At 51.5% G+C, this 22,850-nt stretch overlaps 1 protein-coding gene and 1 pseudogene across 3 annotated transcripts; both read left to right on the forward strand.

Annotated features, from left to right (window-relative positions):
* The first annotated feature begins 1,180 nt into the window (after positions 1-1,180).
* LOC100604974 lies at positions 1,181-3,770 on the forward strand (annotated as a pseudogene).
* Positions 3,771-10,477: 6,707 nt separating this feature from the next.
* DPEP2 (dipeptidase 2) lies at positions 10,478-17,350 on the forward strand. Of its 3 annotated transcripts, XM_003262915.3 has the most exons (10): positions 11,374-11,829; positions 12,144-12,270; positions 12,587-12,716; positions 12,801-12,942; positions 13,595-13,664; positions 13,779-13,955; positions 14,643-14,727; positions 15,370-15,445; positions 16,752-16,887; positions 16,979-17,350. In XM_003262915.3, the coding sequence occupies exons 1-10, from the start codon at positions 11,561-11,563 to the stop codon at positions 17,231-17,233; spliced, it is 1,467 nt and encodes a 488-aa protein (XP_003262963.2). In that variant the 5' UTR covers positions 11,374-11,560; the 3' UTR covers positions 17,234-17,350. The 3 variants fall into 3 exon arrangements, with proteins under 3 accessions (XP_030650956.1, XP_003262963.2, XP_030650950.1); XM_030795096.1 differs by lacking the exons at positions 11,374-11,829; positions 12,144-12,270 and adding an exon at positions 10,478-10,563; XM_030795090.1 differs by lacking the exon at positions 12,144-12,270 and having other exon boundaries at positions 11,561-11,690; positions 12,582-12,716.
* The last annotated feature ends 5,500 nt before the right edge of the window (positions 17,351-22,850 follow it).

Raw genomic sequence — 22,850 nt, forward strand, 5'->3', positions numbered from 1 at the left:
ATGACGGCACCACTGCACTCTAGCCTAGGCCACAGAGTGAGATACAGTTTAAAAAAAAAAGTTTTGTGTTGTTGTTTTTAATTAAGCTTCTCAGATTCACCCAGATGCAGAGTCAGTGAGATCTCACCTGGTCAGCTTCACAGGAGGGCAGGCTTTCTGCATAAAAACAGGAAGCTTAGAGAGCTCCGGGGCAGGGTGTGCTGTGACTTCACTGTGTTTTTGCAGAAACAGGTCTGACAGCCCTGGGGGATGAGCAGACTAGGTTAAGCAAAAGAGACAGCAAGTCTGAATTTGAGGTTAAATGTGAAATCACACATGTTGTCTACATGTTTGGTTAGCACTGGCTCCTGGATCTTGGGGCCCCTACAGAGCCCACCCTCCACCCCCATGTGCTTATGCCAGCACATGTGATAGCTGGAGACTTATCCAGCCACCTCACTGCACACCCTAGCAAATGGCCAGCACCAGTGGGTGATCAGGAAAGGATGTCCGGATAGATGTAAGGAATTTGAGGCTGGGCGCAGTGGCTCACGCCTGTAATCCTAGCACTTTGGGAGACTGAGGTGGGCAGATCACTTGAGATCATGAGTTTGAGACCAGCCTGGCCAACATGGAGAAACTCCCGTCTCTACTAAAAATTAAAAAATTAGCCAGGCATGGTGGCATGCGCCTGTAATCCCAGAAGGCTGAGGTAAGGAATTTGAGGCCTTTCCTAGAGGCAGCAGCTGAAAGTGGAGGGATTGAAGGAACCCCTCATCTGACCAGCTGCTCAATTTTCTCACCACACAATAAGGCTGGTTCCTTAAGTACACGGCCACATGAAAAAAAACAAAAAACAGGGCCAGGCGCAGTGGCTCACGCTTATATTCCAGCACTTTGGGAGGCTGGTGCGGGAGGATCACTTGAGGCCCAGAGTTCGAGACCAGCCTGGCCAACATGACAAAACCCCATCCCTACTAAAAATGTGAATATTTAGCCGGGAATGGTGGTGGGTGCCTGTAGTCCTGGTTACTCTGGAGGATGAGGTACGAGAATCGCTTGAACCCTGGAGGCAGAAGTTGCAGCGAGCCAAGATTGCGCCACTGCACTCCAGCCTGAGGAACAGAGCGAGACTTCATCTCAAAAAAAATAAATAAATAAAAAGAAAAAAACAGACTTTTGGGTCAGGCCCTCCGGGAAGATGACTGCAGTACAAGGGGCCAAGGTTAAAGTGGATGGTGGTGAGTCAAAACTGAGCAAGAACAAGCTGAAGAGATACCTGAAAGCCGAGAAGAAAGTGGCAGAGAAGGCGGCCAAGCAGTAAGAGCTCAGTGAGAAACAGCTAAGCCCAGGTCACTGCTGCTGCCACCAACCATACCACTGACAACGGTGTGGGTCCTGAGGAGGAGAACCTGGACCCAAATCAGTACTACAAGATCCACAGCTAAGGTCAGGCCCAGTGGTTCACACCTGTAATCCTGGCACTTTGGGAGACTGAGGCAGGCAGATCACTTGAAGTCAGGGGTTCGAGGCCAATATGATGAAACCCCATCTTTACTAAAAATACAAAAATTAGCTGGGCATGGTGGCACATGCCTGTAATTCCAGCTACTTGGGAGGCTGAGGCAGGAGAATCGCTTGAATCTGGGAGGTGGAGGTTGCAGTGAGCTGAGATTGAGCCACTGCACTCCAGCCTGGGCAACAGAGTGAGACTCTGTCTCAGAAAAAAAAAAAAGATTTGCAGTCAGGTAGGTCAATGGGAAAGACCCATACCCCATCGAGATCCATGTAGACATCTCCCTCACTGACTTCATCCCAGAATAGTGTCACCTGCAAACTGGGGATCTCCTGACTGATATCACCTTAAACATGGCAGATAGGATCCATGCCAAAAAAGCTTTTGGAGGAAAGCTGAACTTCTATGATCTTTTTTCTTTTTCTTTTTTTTTTTGAGATGGAATTTCACTCTTGTTGCCCAGGCTGGAATGCAATGGCACAATCTCAGCTCACTGCAACCTCCTCCTCCCTAGGTTTAAGCAATTCTCTTGCCTCAGCCTCCCTAGTAGCTGGGATTACAGGCGTGCGCCACCACGCCTGGCTAATTTTGTATTTTTAGTAGAGACGAGGTTTCTCCATGTTGGTGAGGCTGATCTCGACTCCCAACCTCAGGTGATCTGCCTGCCTTGGCCTCACAAAGTGCTGGGATTATAGGCGTGAGCCACAGTGCCGGGCCATGAACTTCTATGATCTTTGAGCAGAGGGGGTCAAGTTGCAAGTCATGGCCAATTTCAGGAATTATAATTTCAGGAAGAATAATTTATTCATATTAATAACAAACTGCATTGGGGAAACTTAATTGGAATTCAGGGGAATCCTGGGAAAAACCAGGAAGGATGGGCTGAGCTTCATTCCCTATGAGATCACACTGCTGTGGCCTTGCTTGCATATGTTACCTCATCTTCACTTTGGCCTCAAAGACAAGGAAACAAGGTATGGTCAGAGATACTTGGACTTGATCCTGAATGAATGAGGCAGAAATTTATCATCTGCTGTAAGATCATCACATGTATAGTAAGTTTCTTAGGCCAGGCGCAGTGGCTCACGCCTGTAATCCCAGCACTTTGGGAGGCCAAGGCAGGCAGATCACCTGAGGTCAGGAGTTCGAGACCAGTCTGGACAACATGGTAAAACCCCACCTCTACTAAAAATACAAAAATTAGATGGGCGTGGTGGCAGGTGCCCATAATCCTAGCTACTCAGGAGGCTGAAGCAGAAGAATAACTTGAACCCAGGAGGTGGAGGTTGCAGTAAGCCAAGATTGCACCACTATACTCCAGCCTGAGCAACAAGAGCAAAACTCTGTCTCAAAAAAAAAAAAGTTTCTTGGATGAGCTGGGATTCCTAGAGATTGAAACTCCCATGAAAGAACGTCATCCCAGGGGAGCTATGACCAAGCCTTTCATCACTTATCACAACAAGCTGCACATGAACTGCTCCAGAACTCTGCCATAAGATGCTAGTGGTTGGCGGCATTGACCAGGTTTATGAAATTGCATTCCAGTTCTGGAATGAAGGAATTGATTTGACGTAAAATCCTGAGTTCAGCACCCCTGAGTTCTACGTGGCCTAGACTATCACAATCTCATGGAAATCACAGGGAAGATGGTTCCAGGGATGGTGAAGCATAATACAGGTAGTTACAAGGTCACCTACTACCCAGATGTCCCAGAGGGATAAGCCTGCAATATTGACTGCACCCTACCCTTCCGGAGAATCAGCATGATAGAAGAGCTTGAGAAAGCCCTGGGGGTGAAGCTGCCAGAAAATAACCTATTTGAAACTGAAGCATTTGGCAAAATTCTTGATAATATCTGTGTGCAAATGCTATTGCGTGCCCTCCACCTACGACCACAGCCAGGCTCCTTGACAAGCTTGTGGGGGGAGTTCCTGGAAGTGATTTGCAACAATTCTGCATTCATCTGTGATCACCCCCAGATAATGAGCCCTTTGGCTAAATGGCACCACTCTAAAGAGGTTTGACCCAGCGCTTTAAGCTATTTGTCATAAAGAAAGCAATAAGCAATGCCTACACTGATCTAAATGATCCTATGCAGCAGCGGCAGCTTTTTAAAGAACAGGCTAAGGACGCAGGTGATGATGAGGCCATGTTCATAGATGAAAACTTCTGTGCCACCTTGGAATACAGGCTGTCCCCCACAACTGCCTGGGGCATGGGTATTGACCGAGTCACCATGTTTCTCACAGACTCTACCAGCAACTCGGAAGGCTGAGGCAGGAGGATTGCCTGAGCCCAGGAGTTTGAAGTTTCAGTGAACAACACAGTGAAACCCTGTCTCTAAAAGGAAATTTTTTTTTGAGACAGAGTTTCACTCTTGTTGCCCAGGCTGGAGTGCAGTGGCACGATCTCAGCTCACTGCAACCTCCGCCTCCCGGGTTCAAGCAATTTTCCTGCTTCAGCCTCCCAAATAGCTGGGAATACAGGCATGCACCGCCACACCTGGCTAATTTTTGTATTTTTTGTAAAGACGGGGCTTCATCATGTCGCCCAGGCTGCTCTCGAACTCCTGAGCTCAAGCAATTCACCTGCCTTGGCCTCCCAAAGTGCTGGGATTACAGGCGTGAGCCACCATATCCAACCTTTTAAAATTTTTCTTTTCTTTTTTTTCTTTTCTTTCTTCCTTCCTTCCGTCTTTCCTTCCTTCTTTCCTTTCTTCCTTCCTTCCTTTTTCTTTTTCTGTTTTTTTAATCTTACAAAAAATGTTTCAGAAAAGGTATTTTATTTTTAAGACAGGGTCTTGCTCTTTCCCAGAGGCTGGAATGCAGTGGAGCTACCATAGCTCACTGTGGCCTCTTTCTGGGCTCAAGCAATTCTCCCACCTCAGCCTCCTGAGTAGCTGAGACTACAGGCATGTGCCACCATGCCCAGCTACTTTTTAAAAATTTTTTTGTAGAGAAGGGGTCTCACCATGTTTCCCAGGCTGGTCTTAAACTCCTGGCCTCAAGCGATCCTCATGCCTCGGCCTCCCAAAGTGCCAGGATTACAGGCATGAGCCACCACCTCCTGTCCCCTGAGATACTTTTAAAGGCCTTGCTGGATCCAGCTCCTGCACCCCAGGGCCCTCCAGCCTCCTCCCCACCCTCGGCTGATGGCACTACCTCAAGGACATGGGATAGCATGCAACCTTGTGTCCCAGATCCTCTGTACTGCCTGAAATCAGGCAGAGCCCAGCTGCAAGAGGAACTCAATGGTACACATGGGACCCAAGTCATAAATCATCTCCATCAAAAAGCAACCCAGGACCAGGCACAGTGGCTCAGGCCTGTAATCCCAGCACTTTGGGAGTCCAAGGCAGGTGGATCACCTGAGGCCAGGAGTTCAAGGCCAATGTGGTGAAATCCCGTCTCTACCAAAAATACAAAAATTTGCTGGACATGGTGGTGCGTGCCTGTAGCCCCAGCTACTAGGGAGGCTGGGGTTGCAGAATTGCTTGAACCTGGCAGGCGGAGGTTGCAGTGAGCCAAGATGGCACCACTGCACTCCAGCCTGGGCAACAGAGCAAGATCCTATCTCAAAAAAAAAAAAGAAAGAAAGAAAAGAAAAAAGGCCAGGCGCAGTGGCTCACGCCTGTAATCCCAACACTTTCAGAGGCCGAGGCTGGTGGATCACCCGAGGTCAGGAGTTTGAGACAATCCAGCCTGATCAACATGGTGAAACCCCATCTCTACTAAAAAAAAATACAAAAATTAGCCAGCCTGGTGGTGCATGCCTGTAATCCCAGCTACTTGGGAGGCTGAGGCAGGAGAATCGCTTGAACCTGGAAGGTGGAGGTTGCAGTGAGCTGAGATCGTGCTATCGCATTCCGAAAAAAAAAAAAAAATACCCCAGGAATGTTGGACAGAGAGGCTGGCGGGGTAGGGGTTGGTAGGGGTTAAGGAGAAGGTTCGAGATGCATTCAGGAGATAAAGATGCATTTGGGGTTATTGCACTTCTCCTAGAAAGGTAAACATTGACTTCCTTTTGTGGAAGAAAAATGTTATGTTAGCTATTTGCCGTTTCAGGAAGGGTGGCTTCAGCTTGGTGATTGGAGGATGTTGTCTACGGTGGCCAGGCTGTTTTCTGGCTTGGAAGACTATTGTTTCTTGGGAATTGTCTGTATCAGACATCATGGGAGCAGATCCAGGGCGACATCAAAGGGAAGCATGAATCTCCAGGACCAGAGGGGCTTGGATGCAGATGATCATCATCTGGGCACTGCTGGATACTGAGTAAGCCCCAGCTGCACCCCACCCCTGCACTCTGAGCATGGGAGGCAGCCTGTGCAGCTATAACTCAGCCTGACTTTTTCCTTCCCTGCATACGCTTGAAATACACTGGAGATGAGTAGGGGCGAGTGAGCGGCACACCAGAATAAGTTTGGTCCTTGGAGCAAACTGTTTCTACTGCTGCCTCCTCTGCAGGTCTTGATTTATGCAAACACTGCATAGAAGAGGAAGTAGAGGGAAAAGCTGTTCACCCACCTACTCCTTCCTGGTAGCAAGATTTCCTATCCTGGCCTTGCCTCAACAGCACTACCAGTTGGAGGCTGAGGTTGTGCCAAGGCTCCGTGTGGTGGGACATAGCATCACTGAGGTGGCCAGATTTTGGAGGACAGGAAGTTTTGTGCTATTTGCTGAGACTGGAGAGGCTGGTGAGAGCAGACTCTCCAGGAGTTGAAAGCCAAAGAAAGAAATTTGGTAGATTTCTGCAATGAGAAGCCACAGAAGAACTTTAGGCAAGAGGATGCACTGGATTTTGTTTTTGTTTTGTTAGAGATGGGGTCTCACTCTGTTGCCCAGGCTAGGGAGCAGTGGTGCAATCATATCTCACTGCAACCTTAAACTCCTGGGCTCAGGCGAACCTCCCACCTCAGCCTCCTAAGTACCTGGAACCACAGGCATGCACCACCTTTTTTTTTTTTTTCCTTTTTTTTTTTTTTCTTAGAGAGAGTTCTCATTATGTTGCCTAGACTGGTCTCAAACCTCCGACTTCAAGAGATCCTCTCACCTCGACCTTCCAAATTACTGGGATTACAGGCATGAGCCACCGTGTCCTACCAGATTTTGTTAAAAGAGGAACAGGCCAGGCATCATGGCTCACATGAACACTCATGCCCCAGAGGTAAACAAGTGTTAGCCAACGAGGTGGCCTATCCTCCCCATAACCTCACCCAAAGCCATCTCTGTGCCCTTCCCCTTGCAGGGAAACAGCACACACTAGTGAAGTCTTGTCTTAGGAGCTGCCAATATCAGTGGCACAGACCTGAGCACAGGGATAATTTGGAGTCAGAGGCTACAGTCTAAGTTAGCTAGATGCTGGCAGTGGGCAGAGTGGAAACAAGGCAGAGGCAGGGAAACTCAGGGCCTGATTCCAGAGCCAACCCTAAGTGTCACTGCTGATTCCTCCTTACTGTCTCCCACCAACCCTGCTTCAAAGCATCTCCAAATCCTGTGGGTTCAACCTCCAAATATCTCCCAGGAATGTTTCCTTCCTATTCCCACTGCTTCTCCCCCGTACAGGCCCCTTCATTCCTTATCCCCTCCTGATCTCCTGGCCTCCAGCCCATTCCCTACAGAAAAGCCATACCTATTTCTTTCATTTAAAAAAATTTGGGCTGGGTGCGGTGGCTCATGCCTGTAATCCTAGCACTTTGGGAGGCCAAGGTGAGTGGATCACGAGGTCAGGAGATTGAGACCATCCTGGCTAACACGGTGAAACCCCGTCTCTACTAAAAATACAAAAAATTAGCCGGGCGTGTTGGCGGGCACCTATAGTCCCAGGTACTCGGGAGGCTGAGGCAGGAGAATGGCGTGAAACCCGGGAGGTGGAGCTTGCAGTAAGCCAAGATCGTGCCACTGCACTCCAGCCTGGGAGACAGAGCGAGATTCCATCTCAAAATAAATAAATAAATAAATAAATAAATAAATAAATAAATAAAAAATTTGGCCAAGGGTCGGGGTGGCTCATGCCTGTAATCCCAGCACTTTGGGAGGTCAAGGCAGGCGGATCACCTGAAGTCAGGAGTTTGAGACCAGCCTGGCCAACATGGCAAAACCCCATCTCTACTAAAAATACAAAAATTAGCCGGGAGTGGTGGCATGCACCCATAATCTCAGCTGCTCGGGAGGCTGAGGCAGGAGAATCACTTGAACCCGGGAGGCAGAGGTTGCAGTGAGCCAAGATTGCACCATTGCACTCCAGCCTGGGCAACAAGAATGAAACTCTGTCTCAGAAAAAAAAAAAAATAATAATAATAATAATAATATAATATCATCATTATCTATTTTTTTACAGACAGGGTCTTGCCCTGTCACCCAGGCTGGAATGCTATGGTGTCGTCATAGTGCTCACTGCAACTTCAAGTCTAGGTGTGTTTGCATTTCTGTGATTTGCTTTGTATGGTCCCCTCAAGGCCAAGTTTGAGGACTGAAGTTGCATATTATGGAAAATTGTGTTGTCTGGCTTATCTCCAGAGACAGTGCTCGCCTTTACTGGCTCAACTCAGCCTGCCTCTGCTGAGCTAGCAGGTACTCCAAGTCCCAGGAGGTCAGACATTTGGGCTCTGGAGAGAAGCTTAAAAAAAATTTAAGAAGTTGGCCGGGTGCGGTGGCTCACGCCTATAATCCCAGCACTTTGGGAGGCCGAGGTGGGTGGATTACCTGAGGTCGGGAGTTCAAGACCAGCCTGACCAAAATGCAGAAACCCCGTCTCTACTAAAAAATACCAAATTAGCCAGGCATGATGGCGCATGCCTGTAATTCCAGCGACTCGGGAGGCTGAGGCAGGAGAATCACTTGAACCCAGGAGGTGGAGGCTGCAGTGAGCCAAGATCGCACCATTGCACTCCAGCCTGGGCAACAGGAGCAAAACTCTGTCTCAAAAAAAAAAGAAAAGTTGAATTCTCCCCACCTACTCTGTCAGCTTTTATTTATTTATTCCTACCTACCCCTTCCTTATTTTTAAATTTTTCAAACTGACAAATAATAATTGACCAGCCTGGACAATATAGTGAGACACTGTCTCTAAAAAAAAAAAAAAAAAAATTAGCCGAGTATGGTGGCGAGTACCTGTAGTCCCAGACTCGGGAGGCTGAAGTGGGAGGATTGATTGAACCTGAGAGGTTAAGGCTGCAGTGAGCTGAGACTGCACCACTGCACTCCAGCCTGGGTGACAGAGCAAGACCTTATCTCAAAAACAATAAAAATAATAATTTGCACATATTCATGGGGTACATAGTGATTTTTGTTGTTGTTGTTTGGTTTTTTTTGGGGGGGGAGACAGGGTCTCGCTCTGTCATCCAGGCTGAAGTGCAGTGGCCCGATCTCGGCTCACTGCAATCTCTGCCTCCTGGGTTGAAATGATTCTCCCACCTCAGCCTCCCAGGTAGTTGAGACTACAGGCGCGCACCACCAAGCCCGGCTAATGTTTGTATTTTTAATAGAGAGGGGGTTTCCCCATGTTGGCCAAGCTGGTCTCGAACTCCTGACCTCAGATGATCCGCCCACCTTGGCCTCCCAAAGTGCTGGGATCACAGGTGTGAGCCACTGCGCCCCACCCAGTGATGTTTCAATACATATAACACATAATGATCAGATTCAGTTCCTCATTCTTTATGCCCCATACCTCTTGGGGCTCTCAGGAGAATAAACTGTTTATTCCTGAACCCACATCTTTGACCTGGAGACCAGCAAATCCAAGAACTTCTCCTCCCTCTCACTATTCCAGTGGGTTTGGGGGGCTGCTGACCAGCAATGGATGATGGAGAGAAGGAGGGAAGCCTGTGTTGGGGTACCCAAACCACCCAGATCTGGGACACGCCCTACTGTTCTCTGAAGCACAGCCCAAGAGGACTCACCGTCTGCAGTGGGCCTCCCTAAAGAACCCTCCAGCAGGGATGGGCACAGTGGCTCACATCTATACTCCCAGCACTTTGGGAGGCCAAGGTGAGATCATCACTTGCCAGAAGTTTGAGACCAGCCTGGGCAAGATGGCAAGACACTGTCTTTAAAAAAAAAAAAAAAAAAAAAAAAAAAAAAGCCCAGGTGTGTTAGCTCACTCCAGTAATACCAGCATTTTGGGAGGTTGAGGCAGGCAGACTGCTTGAGACCAGGAGTTCGAGACCAGCCTGGGCAACATGGCAAAACCCCATCTCTACTAAACATACAAAATTTAGCTGGGCGTGGTGGTGCATGCCTGTAGTCCCAGCTACTCGGGAAGTTAAGGCACAAGAATCGCTTGAACTCAGGAGGCTGAGATTGCAGTGAGCCAAGATTGTGCCACTACACTCTAGCCTGGGCAACAAAGTGAGACTCTGTCTCAAAACAAACAAACAAAAAAAGGCCCCCTTCGGCAGCAGTAGACGTAAGAGTTAACCCACCTCGAGCACTTGGCCATCGATCTGCCTTCCTCCTGGACAGCAGACACTGGGCAACATCAAGTGTGCAGTCCCTAAAATACATGAAAGCTGGGATCACTTCCCCTCCTGGGTAGCTTGGGACCTCCAGTCCCTTTGGAAGAGCTGGCTCATTTTCTTTTTAGGAGGCCTTCTTGAATCTCTAGTCGTCGTCAGGCTTAGATCACACTACCCGTGCACTGATCAGCCCTGCCACGTGGGGGAGGCTCCAAAGATGAAGCGGCTCCAGGGGTGCCAAGGTTCAGAGCAGAGTCTTGAGAGCCTGAGGGGCAGGAGGACGCAAAGGTCTCTGAGAACGAAGGGGTTTGGCCACGGTCCCGGAAGCTCTCAGCTGGTGGGGCTTCTGTGAGCCGGCACATCCCCTGTGCATGTGTGATTGTGTGCTTGTGTGGTTGGGGGTCCTTCCTGGAGGAGGCACCTAGGTTGAGGGCCCCAGGCCGGGAATGGGGTGGGGCTTGTCATCAAGGAAGGGACTCAGCCCTGGAGGTTTCTGTGAGAGCTCAAGCCACAGGAGCCACAAGATAAGAGGACTGTGGCTGCAGAACCCAGGTGGCAGGCCTTTCCTCGGGCGCCTTACTCCTGACCTGGACGAGGCCGGGGCTTCCTCAAGGAGGTAGGAGGTATCCTGGCCAGCAGGTCAGCCAGAAGCTCTAGGAGGAAGGTGCTGTGATCGGGGACTCTGCTGCCCTAGACAAGACTTCATTTCCTTCTATGCAGATGGCTGTGTGGGTTCCTGCTGTGTTGAGTGAATGTTCCCTGGCAGTGGCCAGATGCTTGCTCCGCTCTCATCCCTCCACTGGGGTCCTGGGGAGGTGTGGCAGCTCCTTAGGAAGGAGCTCTTTCCTAAGGCTGATTGGAGAATGTGGGGTCGGGGCTGGGGCAGAGGAGTGCTCCTCACAGGTCCTAGTAGCTGGGAGAGTCCCCAGGGTATAGGCTTGAGGGCCTAAGTTATGGGAGAGAGTAAGTCAGGGCCAGGGGTCCCCTTCCCGAATCCAGTCCACAGAGTTAACCCCTCATTGCCAGGGCCTGTCTTCTCCCCCACACCCACCCACACAACCCAGCACCAGGAAATCCAGAGCCCAGAGCACTGTGGTCACAGGGACACATGTGGCCCTGGGTGTGGCCGGGACACGTTGCAGGCGGTTGGGGACATGACGTGGTCCGCAGATCTCCCAGGGCAGGGCAGAGGGCCACTGTTTGGGAGAAGCACCCCAGGCCCTCTCTCTTAGAGAGGGAGCCTAGGGGCAGCAGAGGAGCCACCTGGGTCGGCCCCCTGGGGACAGTGGGAGGGGTAAAAGGGAGGGTGGAGGGTCCTGAGACAGGCCGCAAGTGGGCTCCCAGGACAGGGATCCGCCCAGCCGGCGGGAGCGACCTCGGGGATGACGACGGGAGGGCTAGGAGCCCCCTGGTGGCCGCACTGGGCGGTGCCGCCGCTCTCCACACAAACTTGGCGGGGCCCCGTGACTCCGTTACCCTCCTCTTGAGGCCACGCCGCCGCTGCTGCCGGGTGGCCTGAATCGAGGGTCGGGACTTCATCGTCGCGCTCTGCCCCTCGCCCGCCCCTCTCAGGCTCTCTGACTGACACCCCTGCCTGCCCGGCCCTGCACAACATGCAGCCCTCGGGCCTCGAGGGTCCTGGCACGTTTGGTCGGTGGCCTCTGCCGAGTCTGCTGCTCCTGCTCCTGCTGCTGCTGCTGCAGCCTGTAACCTGCGCCTACACCACGCCAGGCCCCCCCAGAGCCCTCACCACGCTGGGCGCCCCCAGAGCCCACACCATGCCGGGCACCTACGCTCCCTCGACCACACTCAGTAGTCCCGGCACCCAGGGCCTGCGAGAGCAGGCACGGGCCCTGATGCGGGAATTCCCACTCGTGGACGGGTGCGTAATTGCTGCAAGGGGGCGATGGGAGCTGAGCACACTCCTGGGCAAGGGAGGGTCCCAGAGTATGCAGGGCTGTGGAGGCGGCTCCCTCACACCACCCCTGGATGCCCTCTCTCCCGTCATGCATGGGTACCCTTTCCCCTCTGTCACCCCCTCTTGGGTGGGCACTCCTAGCCCGGGGCCTCAGGGGGTCTCAGTATAGTCATGTGACAATGAGGAATGGGGATCCCCAGATGTGTCCTTCCTGAACTGGAGGGCTAAGAGGCCCATCTGTCTGTTCTTCACCTGACCCTGCCTTGACATCCCTCCAGCCACAACGACCTGCCCCTGGTCCTAAGGCAGGTTTACCAGAAAGGGCTACAGGATGTTAACCTGCGCAATTTCAGCTACGGCCAGACCAACCTGGACAGGCTTAGAGATGGCCTCGTGGGCGCCCAGGTACCACAGGGATACATGAGGTGCCACAGCATGGCTGCTGGGGGATGTTGGGGAGAGTGGGGACCCTAGAGATCACAAGTTAGTCACATGAGAACTCAGTTACCATAATGACCCAAAAAGTTTCATGATATGGATGCTGGGGGCTGCAGAGGCTACAGTGAGCCAGCTTGGTGGCCAGGAAGACCCCGTGGAAGAAGCAGTACATTACATGTGGCCTCCTGGCCCACTGGGTGCTGTGTCAGCTGTGGAGGCTGTGAGCAGTCCAGGGTCCTCCAAAGCAGCCCCTGTCCAAGCCAAACCCTGGTCTTCTCCCCAGTTCTGGTCAGCCTATGTGCCATGCCAGACCCAGGACCGGGATGCCCTGCGCCTCACCCTGGAGCAGATTGACCTCATACACCGCATGTGTGCCTCCTATTCTGAGCTGGAGCTTGTGACCTCGGCTAAAGGTAGGCGAGTTGATGGGAAGTGTTAGGAACTTCATTGAGCTACTCCAGCCCTCGAAAGTAATCACCTGACCTACCTGCCCCCAGCTCTGAATGACACACAGAAATTGGCCTGCCTCATCGGTGTGGAGGGTGGTCACTCGCTGGACAATAGCCTCTCCATCTTACGTACCTTCTACATGCTAGGAGTGCGCTACCTGACGCTCACCCACACCTGCAACACGCCCTGGTGAGCCTAGTGCAGATGGGGTGGGACCGCTGAGGCAGGGGCAGAGATCTGCCTGAGGTCACTGTGGGCCCAGAACAAGCTTTACCCATGGGATCTGGCACTGACTCTGGAGTGGGGAGGGGAGCTGGGATTCTGGTTTTCAGAATACGACTTGACCCCTGGCCAGACGCGGTGGCTCATGCCTGTAATCCCAAAACTTTGGGAGGCTGAGGCAGACAGATAACTTAAGGCCAGGAGTTCGAGACCAGCCTGGCCAAGATGGTGAAACCCTATCTTGACGAAAAACACAAAAATTAGCCAGGTGTGGTGGTGCGTGCCTGTAATCCCAGATACTCGGGAGGCTGAGGCATAAGAATCTCTTGAACCCAGGAGGTGCAGGTTGCAGTGAGCTGAGATGGCACCACTGCACTCCTGCCTGGGTGACAGAGTGAGACTCTATCGCAAAAAAAAAAAAAAAAAAGAGAGATAAAAGGAAAAAAAAGACTGGACCCAGCAGGGCCCTCCTGCTGCCAGGCATGGCCCATTTGCAGGGCCCATTTTGTATCGCTATTTTTGTTTCAGGGGATTGCAGGGATGGAGGGTGGGTAGGGCCTCTAGGCTCTTGAGGCCAAGGAACAGCTACCAGTCAGACTGCTTCCTGGCCACCCTACAGGGCAGAGAGCTCAGCTAAGGGCGTCCACTCCTTCTACAACAACATCAGCGGGCTGACTGACTTTGGTGAGGTGAGGACCCTGGTTCACACTCCACCCCAAACAAATGTGCACACCCCAGCTGCTTACGAATAAATGTATACACATGTGCACCCCTGATACCCTTCTCCCAACATGTCCCTGCAGAAGGTGGTGGCAGAAATGAACCGCCTGGGCATGATGGTAGACTTGTCCCACGTCTCAGATTCTGTGGCACGGCAGGCCCTGGAAGTGTCACAGGCACCTGTGATCTTCTCCCACTCGGCTGCCCGGAGTGTGTGCAACAGTGCTCGGAATGTTCCTGATGACATCCTGCAGCTTCTGGTGAGAAACTGCCCAGCCCAGGAACCTAAAGCAAGAGGTTCAAACCAGGAGCCCTTAGGCCAAGCACGGTGGCTCATACCTGTAATCCCAGCAGTTTGGGAGGCTGAGGTGGGCTGATCACTTGAGGTCAGGAGTTCAAGACCAGCCTGGCCAACATGGGGAAACCCCGTCTCTACTAAAAATACAAAATTTAGCCGGGTATGGTGGCATATTCCTGTAATCCCAGCTACTTGGGAGGCTGAGACAGGAGAATCTCTGGAACTCGGGAGGTGGAGGTTGCAGTGAGCCAAGATCGTGCCACAGCACTCCAGCCTGGGTGACAGAGTGAGACCCTGCCACAGAAAACAAAAACAAAAAATAGGAACCCTCGAACCTGAGGCCCTGCTCCCTCCACTTCCTCCAACTTCAGGCGGAACATCTTTTGCCCCACAACTCCAGTCCACAGCCAGGAATGGGAGGTTCTAGATGGTAAATATGTATATTCCTCTACTCCTCAAAGCAAGTACCAAGACACCTATGCCAGACCAGGGCCTAGACTCCTCCATTCACACAAAACCAGAGAGGTGAAGTTTCCTCTGACTCCTGAAGCCAGAGCTGAACACCCTCTCCAGGGATCCAGAGGGTGGCAGGGCAGGAATGCAGTTTGCTGAGGGGCCAGGCTGAGCGTCCACTTGCCCGCCCCTGCAGAAGAAGAACGGTGGCGTCGTGATGGTGTCTTTGTCCATGGGAGTAATACAGTGCAACCCATCAGCCAATGTGTCCACTGTGGCAGGTAACCCCCTCTCCCGGGCTCTCTGAACAGTTCTGATTTACACCTGAAGACTTGGGAGGGCCCCAGGACTGTCCCAGTGGTTTCACTGAAAAAAATGCAATGATGGACAGTACACAGCACGTTGGTCACATGGAGGTGCAGCCACAGAGTCAGTGCTGTGGTCCTAATGGGTATAAGGGAGGAAGCCACACATAGAACCTGAGTGCTAACTATCTGCACCTCTGCGGGGGATCCCCAAAGCACCCTTCCTCAGCCTCTGGCCAAGAGACTGGAAGGCCCCTTAGGTCTCTGGGGTCTTTGTCAGTTGTACTCTTTGTCCCTCTGTCATCTCCCACAACCATAGAAAAGAGTTCCTACCAGGTTCTCAAAGAGACTAGAGGCAGGTTTAATCCTAGGTGGGAAATGGCCCAGACAGGTGGCTCTGTGGATCCACTCCAAACCTGAAATCCAGGCCAGAACCAGCTGAATCCATTCAGGTCAAACCTCAGGGTTCTCAGGTTGCCAAGCTATGTGGCAGGCCATGAAGGAATCAGCCTGCCTGGCCCACAGGCTGCAAGAAGGAGACTCAGTGCCATCCAGCCCCAGTGGCACCCCTACCCTGGAAGCCCTACGCAGCCGACTCTCCACCTGCCCCCTCCCCAGATCACTTCGACCACATCAAGGCAGTCATCGGATCCAAGTTCATCGGGATTGGCGGAGATTATGATGGGGCTGGCAAGTGAGTGCTTCCCTGTGGCTTGTCTTGGGCTAGCTATACAGCAATGGGGCCTTCATGGTCACCATAGTCATCATGTCCTTTAGGCCTTGACCACACTCCCGGGATCAGTTCCCTGGGCTCTCCTGTTTGTCTTCATCCCAGTGACCCCACTCTAGGACATTATACTTGGCCAAACCACCAGACAGAGCTCATCTGCCCAGCACTGCATGTACCCCCAGGCCCAGTAGACCCACTCTCTCTGAGCAGACCATCAGCAAGGTCTGGTGTGAGCTGACCATCTTCTCCGCCCTGTGCACAGTGGCCACGTTTGCAACTACTGTTTTCTGAAGAAGCTCTTCCTCTCCTTCTCCTTCTCTTCTTCCTCCCCCTTCTTCTTTGTCTCCCTCCTCCTCCTCCTTTCTTCTTCTCCTTTTCCTTTTTCTTTCTTCCTTTTCTTCTTCTTCTCAGGGTCTTGCTTTGTCGGCCAGGCTTGAGTGCGGTGGCGCAATCTTGGCTCACTGTAGCCTTGACTTTCTGGGCTCAAGCGATCCTGCCATCTCAGCCTGCAAGTAGCTGGGGCTACAGGCATGTGCCATCATGCCCAGATAATTTTATTTTTTGCAGAGATGGGGTCTCATTATGTTGCCCAGGCTGGTCTTGAACTCCTGGACTCAAGTGATTCTCCTGCCTTGGCCTCCTAAAGTGTGGGATTACAGGCCTGAGCTACCTCACTAGGCCTTTTCTTCTTCTTTTCTTTTCTTTTTTGGAGACAGAGTCTCACTCTGTTGCTCAGCCTGGAGTGCAGTGGTGCAATCTCGGCTCACTGCAACCTCTGCTTCCTGAGTTCAAACGATTTTCCTGCCTCAGCTTCCCAAGTAGCTGGGATTACAGGTGTGTGCCATGATGCCCAGCTAATTTTCTTTCTTTCTTTTTTCTATTTTTAGTAGAGATTGGGTTTCACCATGTTGGCCAGGCTGGTCTCAAACTCCTGACCTCAAGTGATCTGCCCACCTTGGCCTCCCAAAGTGCTGGGATTACAGGTGTGAGCCACCACACCTGGCCATTTTCTTCTTTTTAACTCTGGTTGGTAGGGGGGATATTTGCATTCAGTAAAAGGCATAGATCTTAATAGTATGATTCAGTAAGTTTTGATAAATATTCAAGGAGGTTGAGGCCTCCTTCTAAAGGATGAAGAGCAGAGGAGAATTACCTACTCTCTCTAAGTCTCCACTTCCCATACCTGACCAGGGCTGGGGTTTCATAGACCCTGGACTGTGGTTCTGAGTCATGATCAGGGAATCAGGTCTGAAACCCACTGGCCACACAGATTCCCTCAGGGGCTGGAAGACGTGTCCACATACCCGGTCCTGATAGAGGAGCTGCTGAGTCGTGGCTGGAGTGAGGAAGAGCTTCAGGGTGTCCTTCGCGGAAACCTGCTGCGGGTCTTCAGACAAGTGGAAAAGGTATTCTGGGCTGGGCAAGAGAGTAGCCGAGGGGTCTGAGCAGGTGTGTCGAGGAGAGCTGTGGAAGCTGAGCACCGACTGCCACCTCTAGGTACAGGAAGAAAACAAATGGCAAAGTCCCTTGGAGGACAAGTTCCCGGATGAGCAGCTGAGCAGTTCCTGCCACTCCGACCTCTCACGTCTGCGTCAGAGACAGAGTCTGACTTCAGGCCAGAAACTCGCTGAGATTCCCATACACTGGACACTCAAGTTATCAGCCAAGTGGTCACTCTCAGAGTCCTCCCCCTACATGGCCCCAGTCCTCGCAGTTGTGGCCACCTTCCCGGTCCTTATTCTGTGGCTCTGATGACCCAGTTAGTCCTGCCAGATGTCACTGTAGGAAGCCACAGACACCCCACAAAGTTCCCCTGTTGTGCAGGCACAAATATTTCCTGAAAATAAATGTTTTGGACATAGAACCAGACCTGAGTTTCCTTCTCTGCAGTGGGGACTGGTGGCATCATCTCCCAATGCTGGTGGTTGGTGAAGGATCCTTCATTTCAGCCATCAGTTGTTCAAGGAAAGACTGTTGACAGGAGCCCAAGGTGACCCAGGTGGTTGGGCTCAGCACTGGACGAAAACAGTGGTGGATCCGGTGGCAGGAGGTGGACCCTATTCTGTGTTCCCTCTGAGTAGCTCATCTCTTTTTTTTAATTTTTATTTATTTATTTATTTATTTACTTTTGAGGCAGAGTCTCACTTTGTCACCCAGGCTGGAGTACAGTGGCACAATCATAGCTCACTGCAGCTTTGAACTCTAGGGCTCAAATGATCCTTCTGCTTCAGCCTCTCAAGTAGCTGGGACTATAGGCGTGCGCCACCACACTCAGCTAATTTAATTTTATTTTTATTTTCACTTTCTTGATTTTTTTTTTTGAGAGAGTGTCTCGGTCTGTCACCCAGGCTGGAGTGCAGTGGCACAATCTCGGCTCACTGCAAGCTCCGCCTCCCGGGTTCAAGCAATTCTCCTGTCTCAGCCTCCCGAGCAGCTAGGACTAGAGGCGCCCGCCACCATGCCCAGCTAATTTTTGTATTTTTAGTAGAGATGGGGTTTCACCTTGTTGGTGAGGCTGGTCTTGAACTCCTGACCTCAGGCGATTCACCCGCCTAGGCCTCCCAAAGTGCTGGGGGATTACAGGTGTGAGCCACCGGGCCTGGCTTTTTTTTTTTTTGAGATGGAGTCTCGCTCTGTTGCCCAGGCCGGAATGCAGTGGTGTGATCTCGGCTCACTGCAACCTCAGCCTCCCGATTTCAAGCGATTCTCCAGCCTCAGCATCCTGAACAGCTGGGACTACAGGCACACACCACCATGCCCAGTTGATTTCTTTTTTCAGTAGAGAAGGAGTTTCACCATATTGGCCAGGCTGGTCTCGAACTCCTGACCTCATGATCCACCCACCTCGGCCTCCCAAAGTGTTGGGATTACAGGCCTGAGCCACCGCATCCGGCCAGCTTTCTTTTTTCATTACTTCACTTAGAAGGAGGATTTTTAATTTTTTTATAGAGACAGGGAGCTCCCTATGTTGCCCAGGCTGGTCTCGAACTCCTGGACTCAAGCAATCCTCCCACCTTGGCCTCTCAAAGTGCTAGGATTACAGGAGTAAGCCACCGTGCCCAGATGGAGTAGGGTAACTTTGATTTACCTAGCCAACCATAAGCAAACATTTTAAACTGTGCTTATGTATTATTTTGATAACATATAAAAAATTAATTGTAACTTCATGCCGTCTCCTTTCACATGTCTAATGTAGGAAATAGGGAGTCCTCTGAACCTCTTCCAGTTCTGGGGGCTGCCCATTAAAATAATACTTTTTTTTTTTTTCCTGAGACAGGGTCTCTGTCACCGCTGGAGTGCAGTGGCACAATCATGCCTCACTGCAGCTTCAACCCCCTGGGCTCAAGTGATCTACCCCGCTCTGTTTCCTGAGTAGCTGGGACCATAAGCGCGCACCACCATGTCCAGCTAATTTTTGTATTTTTCGTAGATATGAGGTTTCACCATGTTGCCCAGGCTGGTCTCAAACTGCCAGACTCAAGTGATCCACCCACCTTGCCCTCCCAAAGTGCTGGGATTACAGGTGTGAGCCACTATGCCCGGCAAAACAATTTAAAATAGGCTGAGAGCAGTGGCTCACACCTGTAATCCCAGCACTTTGGGAGGCTGAGGCGGGTGGATCACAAGGTCAGAAGATCGAGACCATCCTGGCTAGCACAGTGAAACCCCATCTCTACTAAAGACGCAAAAAATTAGCTGGCCGTGGTGTCACGCACCTGTAGTCCCTGCTACTTGGGAGACTGAGGCAGGAGAATCGCTTGAACCCAGGAAGCAAAGGTTGCAGTGAGCTGAGATCATGCCACTGCACTCCAGCCTGGGTGACAGAGTGAGACTCCATCTCAAAAACAAAACAAAACAAAAACCAAAAACAACAACAAAACTAAGCTAAAATAATAATAATAATATAGGAAACAGGTGCACATGCAATGCTTCTGCACTTTTCTTAAACTATTAGCAAAGTTGCCATTCTCCATGTTGTTCCAAGTCACTTAAATAAAGACCTTCAGGGCAGGCCGGGGAGGTTTATGGGAGACCAAAATAAACATGACCTTTCTCTGCCCTTCCTGAGAGAACCAAAGCTAGAAGCAGCTGGGTCACATTCGGCCATTAACCCCCAGGCATGAGGAGGAGCAGACAGCAACCAACAAGGGGAAGTGGTCACCAGAGGCCAAGGCCCTTCTTGAGGTGCCCAGAAGGGGATGCCCACTTATCAGGGAGCCCAGGTGAAAAAACAGGAGACAGAAACAGATGCAGAGGGAGGATAATTTAGATTCAGTCTGCGTCATTGGCCTTTCTCAGCAGCATCTGGCCCAGGAGGTTCAGATGCTACCCAGATTCAGGGTTTTGTTATTTGTTTTTTGTTTTGAGACGGAATTTCCTCTTGTTGCCCAGGCTGGAATGCAGTGGCGCAATCTCGGCTCACTGCAACCTCCACCTCCCAGGTTCAAGTGGTTCTCCTGCCTCAGCCTCCCAAGTACCTGGGATTACAGGCACCTGCCACCAGGACCGGCTAAATTTTTTTGTATTTTTAGTAGAGACGGGGTTTCACTATGTCGGCCAGGCTGGTCTCTAACTCCTGACCTCAGGCGATCCACCCAACTTGGCCTCCCAAAGTGATGGGAATACAGGCGTCAGCCACCACGCCCAGCCTTTATTTATTTATTTTTTTTTGAGACAGGGTCTCACTCTCATTGCCCAGGCTGGAGTGCAGTGGCACGATCTCAGCTCACTGCAGCCTCAACTTCCTGGCCTTAAGTGATTCTCCTACCTCAGCCTCTGGAGAAGCTGGGACCTCCAGTGTGCACCACCATGCCTGGCTAATATTTTGTATTTTTAATAAAGACAGGATTTCACCATGTTGCCTAGGCTGGTCTCAAACTCCTGGACTCAAGCAATCTGCCTGCCTTGGCTTCCCAAAGTTCTGGGATTATAGACATGAGCCACACTGCGCTGACCCAGATGCAATTTTTGTTTGGAGAGGGAGTCTCGCTCTGTCGCCCAGGCTGGAGTGCAATGGCGCGATCTCGGCTCACTGCAACCTCCGCCTCCGAGGTTCAAGTGATTCTCCTGCCTCAGCCTCTTGAGTAGCTGGGATTACAGGCACACACCACCATGCCCGGCTAATTTTTTTATTTTGAGTAGAGATGGGGTTTCACTGTGTTGGCCAAGCTGGTCTCAAACTCCTAGACTCAAGCAAACTGCCCGCCTCAGCCTCCCAAAGAGTTAGGATTACAGGCACAAGCCACCGCACCCAGCCCCAGATGCAGTTTTGAGATCCATTTCCCCTGCACCAGGGTTTTTTCAACAGGAAATGATCAGGAGCTGCTGGAATCTGCCTTGTGTTGTCTTGAAGTAGGATTTCTGCCCCACGTGAAATGTGTCAGACCAAGCTCGTCATGCTCTCAGGACCAAGAGCCCTAGTCTGATCTTGTCCCACAACTCCATGTGTTAGAGAATCCACCTGTGCCTCCTCCACAACAGTTGTTGTAATGCCCAAACTAGACCTCTGCTGGACTGTTAAGCCAACCCTGGATCCCCTCTCCACTCCTCCATGCCTGATCCAGACCTTTGAAGCAAGGTTCAGCTAATGCTGTGGTGCCTCCACCAACCCCCTATGACCCTGATTGGCCCTCACCAGCACTACCCATGATTTCCCTTACCCAGTATCACCATAATACAGAAAGAAATGAGATGCAAACTGATCAGGGTGTAGGTAGATCTCTTCCCGAGGGCCACTATTAACATCTGATGTATAGACTCTTCTAGGGTCTTTACGTGTCCGGAATTGGTGGGTTCTTAGTCTCACTGACTTCAAAAATGAAGCCGCAGACCCTCGCAGTGAGTGTTACAGTTCTTAAAGGCAGCGTGTCTGGAGTTTGTACCTTCTGATGTTCGGATGTATTCGGAGTTTCTTCCTTCTGGTAGGTTCTTGGTCACGCTGGCTCAGGAGTGAAAGCTGCAGACCTTCGCGGTGAGAGTTATAGCTCTTAAGGTGGCGAGTCTGGAGTTGTTTGTTCCTCCCGTGGGTTGGTGGTCTGGCTAGCTTCAGGAGTGAACAGTATGGACCCAAACAGTGAGCAGCAGCAAGATTCAGTGCAAAGAGTGAAACAACAAAGCCACCACAGTGTGGAAAGGAACCTCAGCGTGTTGCCACTGCTGCCTCGGGCAGCCTGCTTTTATTCTCTTATCGGGCCCCACCTGCATCCTGCTGATTGGTCCATTTTACAGAGAGCCGATTGGTCTGTTTTACAGAGAGCTGATTGGTCCGTTTTGACAGGGTGCTGATTGGTGCGTTTACAATCTCTGAACTAGACTCAAAAGTTCTCCATGTCCCCACTAGATTAACTAGATACAGAGTGTCCACACAAAAGTTCTCCACGTCCCCACTAGATTAGACACAGAGTGTTGATTGGTGCATTCACAAACCCTGAGCTGGACACACGGTGCTGATTGGTGTGTTTACAAACCTTGAGCTAGATACAGAGTGCTGATTGGTGTATTTACAATTCCGTATTTACAATTCCTTAGCTAGACATAAAGGTTCTCAAAGTCCCTACCAGATTAACTAGATACAGAGTGCCGATTGGTGCATTCACAAACCCTGAGCTAGACACAGGGGGCTGATTGGTGTGTTTACAAACCATGAGCTAGATACAGAGTGCTGCTTGGTGTATTTACAATCCCTTAGCTAGACATAAAGGTTCTCAAAGTCCCCACCAGATTAACTAGATACAGAGTGTTGATTGGTGCATTCACAAACCCTGAGCTAGACACAGGGTGCTGATTGGTGTGTTTACAAACCTTGAGCTAGATACAGAGCACTGATTGGTGTATTTACAATCCCTTAGCTAGACAAAAAGATTCTCCAAGTCCCCACCAGACTCAGGAGCCCAGCTGGCTTCACGCACTGGATCCCGCAGCGGCCGAAGGTGGAGCTGCCTGCCAGTCCCACGCCATGCGCCCGCACTCCTCAGCCCTTGGGCAGTCGATGGGACTGGGCGCCGAGGGGCAGGGGGCGGCGCTCGTCGGGGAGGCTCGTGCTGCGCAGGAGCCCATGGCCGCGAGGAGGCTCAGGCATGGCGTGCTGCAGGTCCTGAGCCCTGCCCCGCAGGGAGGCAGCTAAGGACCGGTGAGAAGTCCAGCACAGTAGCTGCTGGCCCAGGTGCTAAGCCCCTCACTGCCGGGGGCCGGTGGGGCCGGCTGGCCGCTCTGAGTGCGGGGCCTGCCGAGCCCCTGCCCACCCGGAACTCGCACTGGCCCGCAAGCGCCGCGCGCAGCCCCGGTTCCCGCCTGCACCTCTCCCTCCACACCTACCTGCAAGCTGAGGGAGCCGGTTCCAGCCTTGGCCAGCCCAGAAAGGGGCTCCCAC

The sequence above is a fragment of the Nomascus leucogenys genome, chromosome 2, assembly GCF_006542625.1.
Source record: "Nomascus leucogenys isolate Asia chromosome 2, Asia_NLE_v1, whole genome shotgun sequence".
Lineage (NCBI taxonomy): Eukaryota > Metazoa > Chordata > Mammalia > Primates > Hylobatidae > Nomascus > Nomascus leucogenys.

Bases quoted from the DNA above. Each gene is read 5' to 3' on its own strand.
- DPEP2 (XM_003262915.3), top strand. From the start codon at position 11,561: ATGCAGCCCTCGGGCCTCGAGGGTCCTGGCACGTTTGGTCGGTGGCCT. The intron at 13,665-13,778 runs GTGAGGACCCTG...ATGTCCCTGCAG, and splicing joins GGCTGACTGACTTTGGTGAG to AAGGTGGTGGCAGAAATGAA. The intron at 15,446-16,751 runs GTGAGTGCTTCC...CTGGCCACACAG, and splicing joins GATTATGATGGGGCTGGCAA to ATTCCCTCAGGGGCTGGAAG.